At 36.4% G+C, this 20,595-nt stretch overlaps 1 protein-coding gene across 37 annotated transcripts in view; it reads right to left on the reverse strand.

Moving 5' to 3' along the window:
* PLEKHA7 (pleckstrin homology domain containing A7) overlaps positions 1–20,595 on the reverse strand; it is a 130,101-nt gene that overhangs the window by 6,683 nt on the left and 102,823 nt on the right. For 14 of the 37 annotated variants that reach the window (XM_085548524.1, XM_015864132.3, XM_032444745.2 and 11 more), the window contains 13 exons: positions 19,503–19,556; positions 16,850–16,930; positions 14,740–14,808; positions 14,487–14,567; positions 13,165–13,314; positions 12,379–12,480; positions 9,055–9,163; positions 7,776–8,014; positions 6,910–7,098; positions 6,548–6,665; positions 5,634–5,713; positions 5,027–5,227; positions 1,777–1,935 (listed from right to left, as the gene is read on the reverse strand). In XM_085548524.1, coding sequence (XP_085404650.1) covers positions 1,777–1,935; positions 5,027–5,227; positions 5,634–5,713; positions 6,548–6,665; positions 6,910–7,098; positions 7,776–8,014; positions 9,055–9,163; positions 12,379–12,480; positions 13,165–13,314; positions 14,487–14,567; positions 14,740–14,808; positions 16,850–16,930; positions 19,503–19,556 — 1,632 coding nt within the window. Of the gene's footprint in view, positions 1–1,776; positions 1,936–3,281; positions 5,228–5,633; positions 5,714–6,547; positions 6,666–6,909; positions 7,099–7,775; positions 8,015–9,054; positions 9,164–12,378; positions 12,481–13,164; positions 13,315–14,486; positions 14,568–14,739; positions 14,809–16,849; positions 16,931–19,502; positions 19,557–20,595 lie in introns of those variants that run through there. The other 23 variants (XM_085548529.1, XM_085548527.1, XM_085548528.1 and 20 more) reach the window with 6 other exon arrangements.

Below are 20,595 nucleotides of genomic sequence, written 5' to 3' on the forward strand. Positions count from 1 at the left end.
GTGCAATTAACAACACATTCAATACACAATTGTGTAGGTTGAAAATCTTAATTAGTGAAATTATTACACAAAAGCTAGCAATGATCTTTATGTTAGGATCAGTTTCCTTGCAGAAAGGTTTTGCCTTATAGAAAATACCTAAACCACCTAATGAACGTACAGTTTATAAATGGATGCTGAAAGCCAAAGCAAAGACTGCTTTTGAAAAGCATAAATAGCAAACATGAATAAATAAAAGAGAGAAAAAGAGAACTTTTCTCCCACAGCTGGATCCAACCTCGCCCTCAGCAATGAAGACCAGTAATGCAAAAGCAATGCACAAAGTGCCAAAGCACTCCATAAGTAATTGTCATTCATAACTTAAAACTAAAATCACAACCTCAGGTTTTTATGGTCCCCTTCAAAAAAAATCCCCTAGGCCAACGCTTTCTGAAAAATGATTTCTTGTCACATTTCCTTACCTTCAAATTCAACTCCCCCACAGAGCGATTTATATATTTATTGTACAGCTACTTGAACAACTCATCCTGCCTCTTCAAAAACAACCATTATCATGCAAACAGAGGATTTATCAGCTATAATAAGTATAGCCTTACAAGGTACAGAACTGTCCAGGCGAAGAGGATGGAGAAATGAAATGGAAAAAGACAACCTGAGTAACTGGAGAAAGAAGCTTTAAACCCAGACCTTCACACCCGCTTCAGTCACTCTGAGGTATGTCTAATGTCAGAAATGTCTATATGCACAAATGTTTCTTGTCCCAGGCTGAAGGAGCCAGTTTGGATATAACAAGTGATTCAAGAAGCTCTGGAGGTCTCAAGGAAACATCTGCTGGCGCATATTTAGCCAATTGTCATCTAACACACCCAGACTGTTACCCTCTGTGCAGCTTTCCAGCCACGCTTCCCCAAGCCTGTAGTGATGCATGGGGTTGTTGTGACCAAAGTGAAGGACCCAGCACCGGGACTTGCTGAAGCTCATAAAATTGTCCTCAGCCCAGTGATCAGTCTGTCCAGATCCCTCTGCAGGGCCTTCCTACCCTAAGGTAGATCAACACTTCCCCCCAGTTTGGTGTTGTCTGCAAACATACAAAGGGTGCGCTCCATCCCCCTCATCCAGATAAATAAAGCTATCAAACAGGGATGGCCCGTTTAGTCAAAGTGCTTCCTAGTCTAGAAGTCTTCCTACCATTAACAATTTCATAGACTTCCCCTCCACCGTGCCGTTTTACACAGCACATTGCCCGTCTTACACTTGCTATGTTCCTCCCTTTCCACTAGATGGCTCAATCGCATTTCAGACAAATACTGAACTCAGTCAGCAGAGCTGGAAACAAATCTTGCCCCGGGAACAAGTCACATGAATGGCCAGCAGAACGTTTTCTGCCGTATCAACATGAAGAGTAAGGCAGCTCTGTGGAAATAACTTTTACTTCTTAGAAGTTTCTTATTTTAAATGCTCTTTATGTTGTCGTCTTTCTTTTCGTAATTCTCATAAACATTGCCTAACAACCACTTTTCCCTATAAAGCCTATATATTTCACAAGGCAGAGCTAACTATCCCATTTTTTCTCTCCACTAGAGCATCATATGAACACAAACCCTACAGACACCCCCAAGAGCCAGGCCAGAAATATGCCTCCTTTTCAATACCCAGAAGACTCCTTTCAGTTTGAACTTCCAGCTCACATTTGAAATAAAAGATGAAAATTAACTACATAAAACTTAAGGTTAACATCAGGGGGAATGCAGTAGGAAGCAAATATATGAGTGTTACCTCTCTGCTGATGTCTAAATCATAGTCTTGGGGCTCCAGGTCTGTCTCTGTCACTGCGACTGCTACCGGCTGAACTTTTAACCATTCATTTTCATCCTTGTCTTCTCCACGAATTGCCCTCTCAAGTAGCTGCAAATCAAATTCTTGCTCTCGTTTCCACTGGCAATAGATACAAAACAATTAATAGCATTCAACCGTACTGGCAAATTCAACATTCAGCAGTGTACATAACTGTGTCTGCAAAAGCTATTTTGCTGAGAGAATCCACAGCGCAAACTCTTTTAACTGATAGAAAAAAAGAAAATGCTGCTGTATTTCTTGCAACTCTTGTCTGGGAGATTTCATTTCTAGCTATGCTGCATGGATTTCAGAGTACTGTTTAATTTTATACACAGCGTGCAACTGTATTAAAGTATACCACAAGTATTAATCTCATATGCTGATGAACGTGGCACCAGCACAAACATCTACGGAAGTACAGATGTCAGTACAAGCAAGCCTGCAGTGCTGGCCTTGCTCTAGGTATTCTGACCAGGCAGTGCTGCACCACTGTGAATCACTACGCAGAAAGGACATTGATACTGCAGGCTGAGAATTGCTGCTTGTTAGCTCTACATGCCTAGAAAAAGACTTAGCGATTACTATTGGTATTTTTAGTACTAGCATTGACTTGTCTGAAATTCAAACACAATAAATGTAATAACTTTTAGGCTACTTTACACTCTATTAACCTTAGCTACCTGCAAAAATTAAGAATTTTATACATCCTCCTTACAAGGTAAATATTCAGCAAGAATACAGTAAGAGCATAGTTAAACAGCATAACTTTAAGAGCTCCCAGATTATTGCTTAGCAGCTCCTTCACAGCTACTCACAATACAGCTCCATATAAACTCAAGCTTAAGAAACCTAACAGTACATTTGTTCATAAGAGACACAAAAATTAAGCTCTGTTGCAGCATCATTCCATCCAGCAGATCTCAGTGACTTTACCATACAGACTTAAAATGGATTAAAAGCAGCAGGGGAGAAAAGGGATAAAACAGTAGAACGATCTCTTGAAGTATTTAAGGCTATCAGTAGGAGAACATGCCATTACATTCAATACAAATGTTTAATATTTCTATTACATATCTCTGGCTTGTTTTTGGTTGAAGTCTGAACTCTACATGAAGCCCTTTGCCTCCATGATGCTACTTGCATTATTAAATCCACTTGAAACCTATTCATGCACAAGCTCTCGATATTATTCACTCAAAAGATACGTGTCCTCTATGTATATTTGGAAAGTTAATGTACCTGAAAGGTCAATTTCATCTCAAAAATTAAGATTTTTTTTTTTTTTTAAGTTTTCAAAAGGAGAAAAAAATGTTTTTATCATTCTCCCTCTCAAGACTTTTTATTCTACTCATATTCGAACCAGGCCTGATTGACATAGTCCATTTCAAATACACAGAATCATTTTCAAATTGCGTTATGTAGGTAAGAAAAACATCAAACCATTATTACAAAGCAGAATTTTTATTGGCTTTGATGTTGCAACTTTTACATTAAAAAGGCGTTGTATATAACAAATGCGCTGATGTACTGTGATCCATACTTCAAATGCCATTCTACACTTGCGAGCTGACTGATTAAAAAGTTGAGTTATACATACAATGCATGTTTTAAGCAAATGTTACATACTGAGCAGCATTTCAATTATACATTTAACTGTTTGCCATTTTGGCTGCTAAATAATTGCAATGCTGTAAGTAATTGTGCTATTGAACATGCTTCTTGCGTTTTGAAGCCCTGTAGGTACAAGATATGATCTCTGCAAAACACTGCTAGGGCTGAAAGACTCAATTCTTTACAGCAAGAAAAAGACCAAGATGGCACCCAATTTATAGATAAAGTACTTGTCACAAGTGTTAATAAGGAGTGTCACAAAAATGTTTAAATTCAACTTGCGTATGTTACGTTAGACTTGGGAAACATTAGAATCTCAGATTTAGTTCTTCTAATTAAGATATGAAAATAAAGGTTCTGCTATAGTTCCATACTTCCCAAGTATGACGTACTGCCTTGAATAACTTTGTGATTACAAAACAGAAGACAAAATAGATGGGTGTCTCTAGAGTTGTGCACTCATATTTACTGGGAAAGTAAATATAAAGAACTGGCTGTAAAACAGCGTTACTGAGCAGTGGGGATGAAAGGCTGAATATTATAAGGGGTGGTTTAAATGCCAGCAATTGACACACATGTACTAAATGCAATTAAGCCTGGTAAAAATTGAGTAGTCCAGTTAGAAATTTTAAAATAACTACAAAATTCTGCAAATTAAAAACAAAACAAAACGAACAAACAAAAAGAGGCATTAGGTATGATGAGTGACAAATCTAAAAGCAAGAGATCTTGTGCAATGAATTAGGTAAAACAAGGTGACCGTTCTAAAGCTCTAGTGGACCAAATGAAAAATAAATTAAAAGGCTACAGCGTAAGTGCAATTACAGTACAATCTTGGTTTAGCACCAAGTGAGCAACTGGGTAGCTTCACCAATTAGAATTGCTTTGGTTAGTATCCAAAACATATCATTACAAACTTACATTCTGTACAGCATTTAATCTCAAAACACAACAAAAATTCTTTTTCTTCAGCAGCTTAAATTTGAGCCTTATTAGAATATTCTACATGTTGAGCTTTAAAGGAGGACTTGCTGCAACCAAAACCAATTTGATTCTAAAATTCTACTAAGCGTGGATTAGGTTTCAAAACTTATTATTCATTTTTCCTTAAAAACAAACAAGAAAAACCAACCACACAACCTGCTTGGCCTGATATCATCATAACTATCTTGCAGCCTTATTTGTGAATTTAAAAGAAAAATAACCATGGTGAGTAAGAACATTCTAAAAGGCCCATTCCATTATGAAGCAGTTTGAAAATCCTAGAAGTTTCTTACACTTTCTAAATACAGTGCTAATAAAAAACAATCACATCTCTGAATTCACTCTAACAGAGCCTCACCTCCACTCAGCACACGGACCTCTGACCAACTTACCTGCCGAATCTGCTACATACACTGTAACTACTAGTAAAAAATGACCATCTGTTACTTGCACTCTCTGAACTCATTTTATACTGTATAACACTGATTTAATTATACTAGAAGCATCACACACGCTCAAGTGAAAGTGCTTGCTAGGAAAAAAAAAAATCCAAAGACATTTCTAGTTTAGTCCCTTTAAGGCATATCTAACATACTGAGCCTATGTCTGCAGAAATGGGCCTGATGAAAGACCGAGATGAAACAGACTGCCTTTCTCCTTGGCTAAGGGTTCTCTTGCGTTCACGAACTAATGCCTTCTGATGCCGTTTCATTCTTTCTAGTTGTTCCTCTGCACTCATCTTGCCTCTTTGGTGGTCTCCAGAGTATAAACGTTCCAAGGCACTCTTTGGTCTCTCCTGAAGAAGTTACAAGGCACACAGAAAATGTGCTGGAATTAATAGTTTATAAGGAGCATACAAATAAACAGCATCTTTCTCCCACCTTATTTCTAACAAAGATGATTTTGCTCTATTGCTTTGTATTAATTTGAATATTTCAACATTATAATATCTATTAATACAGATGATTTTGATTCCAAACTTTGTTTTTATAAATCTATTAGAAACATAGTAAGTCGTCTTTCTACTTCCTGACTCATTCAAGAGAATTAGAAAATAAATAGTATTAGATCATTGGAGATGGGACCTCTCCCATGGGACTAGAATTCCATCTCCTGCTGTACAACATGTGCTCTGGATTTAAGAACAATTTGGAAGATCAAGACAGTAGTCAGTAGTCTTCAGATGTCCTTTTAAAACTTACCTTGGACCTATCCCTTCGAAGAGTTGCATATGATGAAATGGTAGATGACTGGTGCAATCTGGAAGTTGATCCAGATAAGCCTTTATAAGGAAAAAGAAAATGCTTTAAAACCAAAGGACAGACAAAACAAAGATGTGCCAGATACTTTTTTTCCTGACGATATTCTCACTATTTTAGTTCACATTTCACACTTTTTTCTTTAGCTCAGAATGCCATGAGGGGCAGGAAACTTCATTTCAGCCACAGCTGATCCATTTCAGGTCACTACTGATCAAAACACAGAAAAATCTACTATGTTTTAAACATATATTAAATGAAGCATGAGGTGAATTCAGCTGCGCAACAACAGATATGCTTTACAAATAGTCACATCTATGAAGAAAATCAAACCTTAACAGTGTTTAGGAGTTACAGGGATTCAAAAACCAAACTGACTACTTTTCCCCAAATATCCTCTCTAACCTCACCTCATGGTGAAATGACTTTAGCACTGAGGTCCTACTGACAAGTCACTTGTAGTGTTTGGAGGCATTACGTTTTTATTCTTTACCATTTCATTGACTCCCACAGGCAATACATGTATTTTATAAAAAATTAACCTGAGTTTATAAACACAACACAAAAATAAGGAAAGGCAACTCCGAATACAGGAGATATTTGAACAGCTAACTGCATTGTTTTTCTATGGTTTCTGTTTCTTTGCTTTTAAGAATTACATATGAAGCTCCTTTGCCAAAGGGTGGTTATCCATAACAGCACCGTTAAAATCACAGATTCTCTACAACTTCACAGCACTGTACAGTTAATTTAAAAATAACAATGTCAAGAATAAAATAATCTCCAGAAAATCCTAGGAGAGAAGCTCCTATACCAAAAGTACTGTAGAAAATCAACTACGTTAATTCCTGGCTTACCACGAGTAGGCAATGTCTGGTATCCGCTATCAATGGTTACAAAACCACTGGAAGGTTGGTTGAGGTCACCACCTATCATTGCTAGTTCTGGTTCACTCACATATGAACGCAGTTCTACCTGTGTGGAAAGATATTTACTGGTTGAAATGACATCATGGACAGCAAGTCTTAAAACAAATCCCAGCAATTTTGTTTCTGGATTAGTGAGTCTGTCTCTGCTGTTACTATTACATACAGATCTCTTCCATTTTCTGTCTCTCCCCTCTCATTACAAGATCTAGCAGTATACATATTTCACAGACACTATCATCTGTTATTGGTTCACATGTTCCTTAAAGCGCAGATGGTGTATGAGTGCTCACCCTATAATCTCCGTTTACATACTGTCCCAGTTCTCTGTCTCTCTTTCTTTCATCTGACTGACGTTTCAGGCCTCGCACTGACGTATGTCTGATGACGGTGGCTTCTCTTGGGAGTGGTGGAACAGCTGGTGGTTGATCTTCAGGACTGTATAACTGAGGGAGAGGAGGTCTGGGTGGTGCTTCATCTTCCTGGTCAGAGGAAAGCACAGGTATATGGCAAACAGTCTGGAATAAACTGTCTGAAAGTTCATAACATTATACAAATTATTTATGATTGCTTTACCGTGCTCTTCTCTGTCCAGAAGCTTGAGTTCTTAGAAGCAAACAAGACCCAAGAAAGCAAACAACCAATGAACCAAAAGGCATTACCAAAGAGCAAAGAAGGCTCTTCTGCTTTGGTATGTTCTGAAACAGTATATAGCTACTTGAGTAAACCTCTAGGTTACAAACATAGGAATAGAGGAAACGACCTCAAGTTGCAGCAGGGGATATTCAGGTTGGATGTTAGGAAATAATTCTTCTCCAAGAGTAGTCAAACACTGGAACGAGATGTCCAGGGAGGCGGTGGAGTGACCATTCTTGGAAGTGTTCAAGGAACATTTACACTTTGTACTGAGGGACAAGGTTTAGTGGGCAACATTGGTGATAGGTGGACAGCTGGACTGGATGATCTTGGAGGTCTTTTCCAACCTCGGTGATTCTATGATTCTAAATACTCTTGTGTATTTGTTGCTGCACTGTTTGATTACAACCCTTGGTTGGCTCCGGCTGTGCCTCCACATTGCATGCACTTAGCAACCATGAACGCTTTCTGCCAGAAGCAAACAGAAACAGCAGAGAACAAGGCTCACAATAACAGTACTTACAACCTTTGGCATTAGCCTAACTGGCGACTGAAGAGGCGGCTCAATTTTTTTCAGCTGTGGTACTTGTTGCTGTGTTCTGGCCTGGAAATAAGGCTGTGGGTACAGCCTCACCTCTAAGGAAGGTTTGACCTGGCTGGACGGAGGGCTTTGTGGAACTGAAGGTTTGCTCTCCACGGTTGTGAGAGAAGCTGGTAAGGAAGGCACTGTAGACTGAGAAAATGAAGGCACTATTTTTCTTTCTAGGGGAGAAATATGCACGTTTGTTAGATGCTGTGTTTCTTATATCTGTCAACAATGTTCATACAAATAGAAATCAGTATCACTAAGTTTTAAAAAATAGCCCTAATACTCTGCACATTATTTTCAACACAAATTGAGTTTGTTTGTTTTAATATAAAAATCTATGACTGCTAGATTAGGCAGGGGTGGGAAACATTCCCTTAATGAAGATCAAATAAGCCGTCAAGGCTAAAAATAAAAATATACATTAACATCATTCAATGAAAACCCTTGTTGAGAGGCAACAGGAGAAAAGGAGAAGTCCACACATCATACGCAATCGTTACAATGGTTGGATATGGCTCCATACCTCAGAATCCATCAGATGGCTACAGAGCTAGACATGACTAAGAACCAATAGCCACACCTTAAATAAAACATAATCTCACCAAGAACAATTTAATCTCTGAGTGTAAAAAGGTAAGCAAAAATAGACTCAAAATACAAGATGAATTTACAAGAGGCATTAACAGCCTCTTGCTTTCCCAGAATTCTCCCCTTTCATTCGAAACATCATAAAGCAATCAAAATGCAGACCACACATTCTTTTCCTTCTTCTATTCCATAGCTGATGCTGCTGCTCTGCCCACCAAGCAACTGGAGCAAGGGCAGTCAGGCAGCATCCAAGAGGCAAAAAAAAAAAAGCAGACGAGTGCAGAGAGGAGCTCCCAGATACCATACAGAACAGATACTACTTTGGTATGAGTCTGGTGTACGTGTGAAACAGTTTCTGTGACCTGCATAACTTATCCCACTGATATTGCTCTCTTTTTCTTATGGCTTGTTATGCTTCAGTATGTCAAACAGAAAAACACACACTTTTTTGCTGGCTCAACCAAAGAAACACCAAAACAATGTGTTCAAACTGCAGATTTCCAGTGCAGACATTATCAGAATTAACTATGCTGTCTGCTCTGAACATACCTCTAGAGTATCCACATAGACTCAAAGATTCAACTGCATTTGAAATACTTTTACATTTTAATTATGTTCCCTTTACCTGGATTCTTGATGGAGTCTACTATGGTTTTGTAATTTGCTTTATTTGCACTCAAGCCAGCCGTAACATCTTCAATTCTCCACAAGTCTTTCTGTATTTGTGTTTTCTCCTGATAGTTAAAAAAACAACAACAACTAAAAACTTTTAAATTTACGATGCATTTATCCTTTTGTTACCAAAACCAAAGTAACATTTCAGAACTTACAGGCATAGAAATTGGTTACACAACTACTTTAAAATTTAAAACAAGCGAAAACCACATTACCCACAGATCAACGTATCTTGCACACAGACCCATAGAATTTAGAGCTTTCCCTGAGTCTCAGAAGATTTCCTAAAGATGACATATAGAATGAGACATCTCTATACTGTTCTCTACAATATTATTCAGGCTACAAAATCCTGGTTCTATATATAGTGAGTTTATAGTGCCTTTTAAATTGAACTAGTTTCTCAAATCTTTTAGCGCACTTTAGGATGCTAAGGTAGCATTACAAAACTCCTCTTCACAGATTTAGAGGAAATGCCCAATATTAGAAGAAAAAATATATGAGTGTCCATGAATAACGCTATACAATCGCCTAAGAACATGCAATGAATTAAATATACAACCAAAACTAAGTGAGAAGGGATGACAAACTTAATTCTTTCTATGCTTGGGTGGTTAGGGCTACTGGATATGATGCATTCTTTGGTTTCAACTTGTGTCCTGTTTGTTCTACTAATTCTTCCCAACAGGCAACAATGGGAAGCTTTCTCTAATGTCTGGACTCTGCCTTCGTGTATCTTGTGGCTAGAGGCTGTAGCTACTGAAGCCATCACTTCAGATACATGTTTATTGCAATCATCAAAAACCACAGATGTAAACAGCTATTCAAGGCATGTGGATTTTTGTTGTTTCCTTTCCTTTCCTTTCCTCCCCCCCCCCCCCCCAGACCCCAGATTATAAGTAATCTTGTTAATTTACTGTAATTTGATATTTTTCCTAAGGAATTGATGCCTAATAACTCTTCCTTAAAAAATAAATAAATAAAACAAAATAAAAAACAACAGGCACTAAGAAAAAAATTAATAGTATTGTTCGTTTCCCACGTGGTTTTATAAAGGCAGAGGGCTGTGCAACACTGTTGTTAGGAATTGCTTACAAACTCCTTCACAACCCCAAGAATCTGTCACTTGCCAGGAGCTGCAAAATAACTGCTAATTAATCCCATAAACCTGAAAGAGAAAAATTTTACTAACAGCTCTTACACCTCGTAGAACTAGAGAAGACATATCAATTGATTTCTACTTTCTGTCTTAGCCCAGAAAATATGTTCAGTCAAGTTATAGATCAACAAGCAGGATGCCAAGAACACAAACATTTAAATGATGGAGAGTGTTATTTGCCTGCAGTAAACTCACTCTGTGGATGGGATATCTTGAAAGACTGGCACGATGCAAACTATAAATTTGCACATTTCATTACGTCTTTCTGAGATTAATCAGACTACAAGGTACCAAATGATGGATTTACAACGATCAGATCTCAGGACTGGTTAAAAATCCCCACATGTACAAAAAAATCCTGCTTCGGAAATCACTCAGAAAAACTGCGTGATCAGCGATATACACAAACCATGAGATCTTTTACTATTATTTCTTCCCATTAGTTGAATCTCAATGCGAAGAGAATATCTTAAACCAAAAATGGAGTAGATCAAAAATATAAGGAGATTAATTTATTTTTGAATTATGAAAGGCAGGATTGCTGTTCACCAAAAGGTATAAAAGCACTTAATGGGTGAGAAAAGTTTGGAGAGACTGTTGTTTTCTATAGTAACATGCATCTGCAATTTTATTGAATTTTTAGTAATACTTAATGAAGAATTTATAGTTTTTTACTGTGTGTATTTTTTTTAATGCTATTGCAAAATGTTAGACACATAACGCTGAGCCTATACACAGTTAGGTAGCAATCTAAAGACTGTAATGACTGTGTGTACTTGTAATGAAACTTCCCTGAAAGAACATGATTTTAAGAATATTCACTACTTTCTGGGAAAATCAGTTCCCCTTAATATCTCCAAAACAGATATTCAAAAACATATACATATGTGTGTGTGTATATCACTTCAAACACATACTATGCTTAGGTATGTTTATGCATACACTTGGTATGAGATGCTAATTAAAGTAAATTAACGTTTGTTCTGTGTAAACCATCTGCCCATCTATGCGTACTGCTATATCACTTGCCACACATTATTTAAAGCAAGTTCAATACATAAATGAAAACTGTTTATTAAAGTATTTTGTTCAAATACATTCTGTGCAGACATGAACATCCTCATTGTTAGTGAACTTCACACTGAAACTGACTACACACACACACACCTAAAACAAACAAAACCACCAAATTTAAAATTAAAATAAAATTAAAAACCACCATTCCATGAAAATGGAAGACTGAAACATTTTAAAAGGTTTTGCACCTCTTGTTTTGATACAACAAGTTCATTAATAGTGAAAACAAATATACTAAGTTGCCTCTGATCTGATGTTTTTTGGCAAATATGTAAATTTAAAATGCTGAGTTTTTTTGGTCCAAAATACTTGGAAAAGTATGCTACGGTTTCAGCCAATTAAACACACTGGCTTTGTTACTTATGTTTTGTCTTTTAAAATTCACCCGTTGTGCTTAGACATGGGAAAAATAACCTGAACTGCACTCCTGGCCCTATGAATAAAATCATCAGTTAAAAGCAGGTACGCAGAATCAATCTCATATGCCACATCCAGTTCAGCAAACAGAATAGCTCAGCTTCAAACAAAGCTTCTTTGTAAGATTCAAAACTGAATAATTGATTTAAAACTGAGATGCTGTTAAACACTTATTCCACTTCACAAAACAATCTGCAGAAATAAATCTTCCATAAATAGAAGAACATGACAAAGAGCAAGTAATGACAATAACAAGCCAGCAACTGATGTTCTTAAAAATGGATAAAGAATCCAACAATGTCAGATCAAATAAGTGTATGAGTAAGAAGCCCTGCATAGTCTTATAAATTAAATACGTTATCAATGTCAAGATGTCAGCATGTACTAAAAACTTAATAAAATAATGACAAATTTGCATAAGAAACTTAGAAACTATTAGACACCTGGAAGATAGCTTAGCTACTGCACAGCAATGCTGTTAGGGTTTCAAAACTTTGCAAACTAAAATGCGACAGCTGAATACAATGCAAAAATTACAGAGCAACTCTCTTATGAGATGACAGCTTGCAAGTTCAGAGATAGCCTTCTCACACGTAAACCGGCGTCTGGAAACAGACTCACCTGAGATATCAATGAACTATTCATCTGCTCCTGTAAGGCTTTTTTCAGCTGGCTCACGTCATTTTCCAGTTTCAGATATTCTTTCCAGGCATTTTCCATTTCCTAATAACAAAGATAATACTCTAGCACAATTACGATCAAAAAGGATCGATTCTAATTGAAAGTTCTTAAGATGGATTTTTTTCCTTTATAAAGAGATGGAAAAAGGTCTGGTTTGTAGCCTGTATTTTATATTCGTACATATACACACACACATATAGAAACATGTAAACATAACTTAGTATTTATATATATACACACACTCCCTCTAACTTGAAGATACACTTCAAAATGCTTTGTTGATTACAAGACTACATTAATAATCCCTAGTTGAAAAATTCTTGCCACCTCACAGATACAAAACCATTTCTTAAGCATAAAACTACTGCTGACAGTTTAACTGCCTCTACTATGCTATGAAGGAAGCATATCCTACTTCCCTACTACCTTCCTGCTCTACTTAAAGCAACTTCACAACTAAAATTCAAACAGGCACCTAAACCAGAAAAGATTTGCTATTTAAGCCCTATGCATAAGAGACAAAATTATTAAATGAAACTCTGAGCTTTTGAAGGGAGTGCATTGAAGAGGAAAGCTGGAGAGGTCACCCATATACATTTGGATTTCTGATTTATTATCCTACACTTTAACAAAATCAGGTCACAAAAGGATTTAAGGAGAAATATACAGTTTTCCTCTAATTGGTATCTTAACTACCGTTTTCTCAAAGCAACCCGAAATACTTACCGTTGAAACTTTAGAAATTTCTGCCCGAATATGTATAAGATCTTCTTGCAAAAGTCTTTGCTGGTATGAAATTTTTTCTGCATGCTGTGGCTGGTCTTTGTACTGTTCCATCTGCCTGTGTAACACCTCCAAAACGGACTCCAGCTGATCCTAAGAAGCAGCAGAGAACAGAGAAGCAGACAACAGTAACCTTTCACCAAACTTAATAAATTTATCTTTGTGAATTTAAAAGCTGTATTCTATGCCCCCAGTGTTTCCTCTAAGCCACTAGGTTAGGACTGGCCTGCTACTGCGGAGACTAAGATGTAAATGAATGAAACTCTGCAAGAGAGTTAATGACTTAAAATTTTCTAATATCTTCTACAGAATCTGTTTAAATCATCAAACCTGTGGAAAACACAAATCAGTGAGAATTTTTCTACTTATAGTCTGTGTAAAACTGTAATTTACAGTTTTAGAAGAATCTCCTTAAGCAGCACAGAACTGTGATAGCCCTAGTACACCACAGTACTAACAGTTTATTTACAGACAACTTCTCACTCATTGCTATAGTTAAAGCAGCCACGTGAGAGATTAAAACACCACCTACACACTAAGTAGACCTGATGCATTCAGTCAGAAGTAACAGCGAGGCATTTCTGCACAACAGCTCTCTGAAGGATCTATTTGATGGCACTTGCATTTCACAATGCCTTTTTTTCTGAACTACCGAGCCTTAGACTCTTTGACAGCTATAGCTCATTGTTCCGGAAGCAGATACACGCATGAAGGGAAGACCAGGAGATACTTCTGGTATTGTTTACTGTTCAAACTATGACTTGAAAGGGCATGGAGGGAAGTAGGAAGGTTCCAAGTATAAACTTGTCCAGAAGTACTCCAGCATTTCAGTCACAAACCTCAGAACAATGCTCAAAGCTATCAATAAACCAGCATAGTTCCCAAATGACTACAAATGGGAAACTCACTACCACACACAGCACGCTGCTGTTTATGCAAACAGTGCCTGCACGTGTGGGAAGAACTGCAAATGAAACATGACTACCTCCCACTACATGAATCTAAGACATTAAGCAAAACCACAGAGAACTGGGTATGCAACCCAGTTTGTGAATGATGCCAGAAGATTAACTGTATACGGTTTTAAGACATTGATTTTCAAAAGCAGGTAGTCAGCTTCAATGTAAAGAAGTGTTTTCCATATACAAGTTTACATACATTCTCAGAGAAAACTATCACAAAGCAAGCAGCATCCAGTAATTTGATTTCATTTGTAATTCCATAGTTTATAATTACTTTTAATTTTATGATCTTTTAATTCTTACTTTATTTTCCTTAAGAGCTCTTATTTTGTCCTCCAAGTCCTGCAGAATTCTGTCCTGCTCGCAGAAAACGCTCAGCTTGACCTGAAAAAAAAGCCATATCGGTGTTATGTAACATCAGAATTTTAAGAAGAAAAGCCTCCACTAACAATATTTTATCCCAAAGATAAATGCAACATAAATAAATGCAACAATTAACAGTACAACAAATGGCCCAAACAACACTAGAGTTTCGGAAGTGGTGGTTAATACTTACATCGATATCACTTTCTGCAACCTTGACAGGTTTTGTACTTCGCTCTTTTAGTGTATCACGCCCCGACACCTATGAGGAACAGGTTTGAAAGGTCTGAGATGCAAATTAAAACTTAACTACCATTCAGACATAAAAACAGAAGCTTTGTTAAATATTCATGTTTAACAACAAAGGTTAATAAGAAATAAAATTTGGGATAGAAGTCTGTTAAAAGTGAATTTATCTTCTCTAAAATGTAATCAGAGAAGATTATCAGTTATACCGTGCTATTTAACGACTCTTATTGTAGCTAAAAACTGTACAAAATGGCACAGTCCCATTTGTCTGTGGTTACAAATGTCCTGTTCCTGCAAAACCCAACATTTTTATCTCTTTGCTTTTAATGACTTCCTTGAGCCCATGAGGACTTGAATAGTACTTTTAGAATGTGCAACTGCAAGAGTAACAGCATTAATCAATGACTGAAATATACCTTTCTGGCATCTCTTTCATTCTACAAAGGACAGTCTCTTCCATAGTACAGGGGTGAATGTTATTAATGACAGGCTGCTATGAAAACTGCAGGGTGGAATTTAAATGCCATTGATCTACTTTATAATGTTTATAATATTTCTAATTTCTCATTCCATAAATCACTGTTTCCATATTCCATTTCTTATGAGAATATTACCTCCTCACATAATTCAGTTTTTAAATTGATACAGACTGTACTATATCACACCTCCAACCTTCCAGCAAACCTAACATGAAGGCATGTCTATCCCTGCAGAAAAGTTTATTACTTCCACTGTTTATACTTGACTCTTTTGATGAATAAACAAGGCTAAAAGAATGGTCATATAGAGCAGCTCATGAACCGTACAATTTTAAAAGCCTTACTCAATTAGAATACTTTTAAAGACCCGTTAAATCAAATAGAATCATATAATCACCAAGGTTGGAAAAGACCTAAAAGATCATCCAGTCCAACTGTTCACCTATTACCAATACTACCTCACCAAAGGAGCACCTGGTACTGAGAAGTACAGTGCTCAAATACACTCAAGAATATAGAAAAGATCACCTAATTATTTTATTGAATAACAAAGGTAGATTTAGTTTTTTTTTGTTTGAACTGGTAGGGAAATCAATAGTTTGGTTGGTGTGATTTTCTTTGTTTAATTTTTTAGTGGGAGAGAAAGAGCAGTTTGCTATTTGCTGACTGGCAGTCTATAGACTTAAGCAAATGACTTCCTAATCAACTTAACAGGATCACACTTGATTTCTTAAAGTAGTTATTTTTTACTGCAAGTGGAAATCAATCTTTGATACAACTTTCTCAGATCACAGCCTATTTCAGTATTTTCAGATAAACTATGTTTAGAACAGAATCAGATGCTCAATTGATGCTTAATAGCTCCTTCCCTCTGACTGCGGGCTCCATTAACATATTTATTGTGGGATTTCACATGGAGAAAGTTACACATTAATTACTTCCCCACTCCAAAATCAAAAAGCACTTCACTGTCTCTCAAAAGTTATGTTTTGATTTTCAAATATTTTCAATAGTAAATATGTTTAAGGAAAATCCTGTCTTCCAAAGGTACTACTGGATTTAAGTGCTAGACCCTATGTAGAACACCAAGAAACAACTACATATAGGAAGAAACGTCAGCATGTCCAAGTAACAACAAGTAATAAAATCATTACCAGCAAACTAACAGAACGCAAAAGCCTTTTTCAAAGCAATGAAATTCACACAAATACACAGTCTGCCGTTTCTAAGACTTCAAATTACGTAATCACAGCTATACAGATTTTGTTGATTTTCAAGCAGTATGAGAACAGAATGAAGGTTCAGCATGCATTCACACTTTCCAAATTTACACATTGGACTTGCTGCTTGACACAATCATTTCCATGACAAAATAAAACCAAACACTGAGGTCAGCCATAACTTCACAGACTCCAAAAGGCAGTGGGGGAAACAAAGAAGAAAAGAAAAAAAAATAATCTTACAGAAAGTTCTACTGTTTTCTATAAGACACCTGCAAAAGCCAGAATATGTGAACATCGACTGCTACTTTAAAAAGCAATGGGATGAAAGCATTTTGGATGCAAGCAATCTTACATGTATACTGGAAAGTAACCCCTGTGCTGAGTTCTTCAGCACTTTGTAAATCATGTTGATCAGAGGTCCATTATTTTCTATCTGTTTTAAACACAAGTTTGAACAATAGCTTGTTATAGATGTAAGGACTGAAGAAAGAAAACCTTAGCACATAAAACTCCATAAGCAGCAGCAATTTCACGTTCTTCTTTCACATAGATCCTCAAGGTTTAGCGTCTACATATTGTCCCGTTATGGAAACTATAATTAGTTACCTATGTTATTATTTTTATTAGATCATTCATCCAACCATAAGACTTCTGTTTTTTTTTACTTTCGCAAAGCACACATACCAACACACAGCACAATCACAGTTTAACAAGCACCAGGGGTAATAGTAAGACGTTTTCTGTCATGTATAACATAACTCTTGCACAAAGAGCCCTGTGCTGATAACTGGAGCAACATAGTCAAATGCTTTGTAAATGAAGCCATCAGAATCACACACACACTTACCATTACTCCCATAACAAATACCTGCCATGCAGCATTTCCTTAGATACCTGTGTAGCACAACCTTGTACTAGCAACCTCTTCCAACAGCAGTGCAAACAAAAGGGCTTCACACGTGACTGCAGAAGAACAAGCAGCACCAGTGCTGCACAACTAGAGAGGGACCCAAATTGGCTTGGAATGATTGCACAACATATACTTTGAAGCACAAACTTTGCATTTCAGCAGGCCTTACACATTCATGTTTTGTGCAAGTCTCTCAGAAATGTCTGTAAACAGACATCTGGAAGTGCAACCCCAGTCCTGAACTCCTTTAGCCTGATTAAACTTTATTTCATTGTCTTGGAAAGGAAAAAAAATCTTTCCCTTTCATGTTTCAGCTTTTTTTTTTTTTTGTAACATCATCTTGGAGACTTGTGGGGAAAGAATCTCACGCTCACTATTTCTGCTCTTCTAAAACAGTCACAACTTTCCACCTTTGTTTAAGGGATAAAGAAAGCCATAACACACAACTGTGGAAATCCATTTGCAGAAAAAACATGGTTGTTTCATAGCATAGAGATGCAACATCTCTTTCATTTTGTTCCTACATACCTCTATTTCACGAGTGAAAAAGAACACAATATTCTGGCACTTTTTTAAATGTCAGAACTACTTGCATGTAGGAGAAAAAGTGTGATATTTGTGAAGAGCATTTATCTCATTTATACCACTCTTATGACAAAGCACTATAATATTGAACAATACCATCTCAGTACTAACATCAAAATGGTTCTTAGATAATATTTTTCAGCTTTTAAAAAATAATAAAAAATGGACTGGTAAGGTAGGATAAGACTGTGACTTTATACAAAGTACAAAGACGCTCTTTGTACCTTGAATTCACTAAAAAGTTAACAAACCATCCTATTAATTTCCCTAAGCACCTAACATTCTCAGGTACTTACAACATAGTCACTTATAACAGGGAAAGTGATTGTAGAACCTCCTATATTGAAATGTCACAAAACTCAGCCAAAGGCTTGGGATGCAGTTACATTTGGCACAACCAAGAGCACATCAAGAACAAGGCCTGAAGCGATACATGTCCAACTGATTTTACATTTGTATGTAAATGATTATAACAGTTTATACATGTGATCATTTAGTCTACATACACCACATATACAATGCAATACATAAAATATATTTGTATTGCTAATATTTTCTATTGATTTATTTGGCTGTATATTCAATCATGCAAGCATCAGATGAAACCGAAGTTGCCATGCTAGTGGACCTGGCAGCTCATTAGTGGCACACAGGCAAAGCCTCTTGGCATCACGGATAACTACAGACAAATAAACAAGGATTATAAGGTGTCAAACTTCACCTTTATTTCAGAGACACCATACGATTTGTATATGTTAAGATATGCTACACAGCATGGAATGAGGTAGACTGCTTTATTAAGCAATATCACTGATTATGCAGTCTGATTTTTTTTCTTCAAATACCTGCTATCAAAAAGTGCTTTCAAATTGCCAACTATCAGATGTAGCAGATACAGAAGTAATTTTATTTAGGCAGACATTCTTTTGCTGAACACCATATTATATTTTTATCTCTAGGAAATATTACCTATTATTACATGGGCAAATTATATGTATGTAACTGATATCTCTTAGCCATCAGAACATGGAAACAACGAAAGCTTCCAATTAATCACCACATTTTCACCAAAAAAAAAAAAAAAAAAAAAAGCATTATAAATACAGCCTATTATAAAAACAAGAGAAAAGACAGCTCGTGTAAATTTAAAGGAAAAAATTGAATTGAAAGAACATGCTGTCTTAGGAGCTGACTTCATATTGTCTCTAAAGCAACAGCAAAAACATTTTGAAGCAGTCTGTAATCTTACTACTTTTAAATCCACAAAATACTAACCATCTGAAGTATCTGCAATGCAAATTCTAACTAGAAACTGAAGTACCAACCATTTTCTGAGTTTGCATTTCAGTTCCATAACTACTACTATAAGCACATACTATTTTAAGCACAATGATAGCAAAAGGCACAGAGTTTCCAGTTTCTGAAAGGAAAATGATTCCAAAACCTGCAGGTACAAAGATGATACACAAAGGTTATAAAACAATGAAAGTAAACTTCTATAAAAGCTTACCTTCAGATCTAAATACTCCAAATCCTTTTTCAACTGGATATAAGTGTCATCAGCCTTCAGGTAAGTGCATAGAAAAAGAAAAAATAAAATGTATTTGAAGGTTTGAAAAATAACTTCAAAATAGATTGGATATATAAAGAAGACGATGATAAAGTAAACAAAATAACAGAGTAGGAAGTACATCAAAAGCACATTTGCTCCACCAGCATATTGCTATTTACAGCAGAAAAATGGGCAAAATATTTCCTGAGATCATTTCTACCTCATGTCCACTCTTTGAACAAACAGACTTGATTTTTACCCTGCTAATGGGATACAAAACTACACAAATGAAACATTTTCATATATTCTTTTCAAGACCAATTTCTGCTGACTATCCTTTCATCAAAAAGATTGCGGAGTTGTCCACTAGCACAATGTATCCCTAGGAAAAGTCATCTGCCTAACTGAATGTCACATATAAATAGAAGCCTGTATATAAAAGTCATTAGAACACTTCTTGATCAGATTGCAGACATGTTTTAAGATAAGAACTCCTTCATTTAAGAAAGGCAAGAAATAACATTCACGAATAAAACACTAAGATCTCACTCGTGTGATTGGAGAATCCATTTCACTTTAAGTGATAGCGTTCAACTTCATCCCTCTTTTTCAGCGGCTCACCCCTAACTGTTGTCAGCTTAGTCACATAGGTACATTCAACCAGTAACATCTTCCTCAGAATCACTTCAAGAAAAGCACACACAGACCTCATTTGAAAGTTACTACTTTTTTCATAAGAGGTATTTGTGATACGTAACAAAGTAAAACCTAACTGTTGCAAGTGGACTTGGTGAGAAGCCAAAATTCCTACAATTTTTGCCGTTCTCAAGCTTGAGCCAATGCGGCTGTGTATTTTAAAAAAGCAAAGAAAACCTTTGCTGCAGTAAAATCAGTACATTACACTTACATTTCTTTAGACACTATCACCTAAATCATTGTCCAAGTGCCTTTTGAATCTGCCAGAAGACTTGACTAGAACCTATGCCCATTTTTAAGAAGTCCCAATTATTATAGACGACCTTAGTGCAATTGTTCTGTAGGTGAGGTAAGG

Source organism: Coturnix japonica, chromosome 5 (assembly GCF_054131305.1).
Source record: "Coturnix japonica strain WE chromosome 5, WE-NBRP24, whole genome shotgun sequence".
In the NCBI taxonomy this organism is placed as follows: Eukaryota; Metazoa; Chordata; class Aves; order Galliformes; family Phasianidae; genus Coturnix; species Coturnix japonica.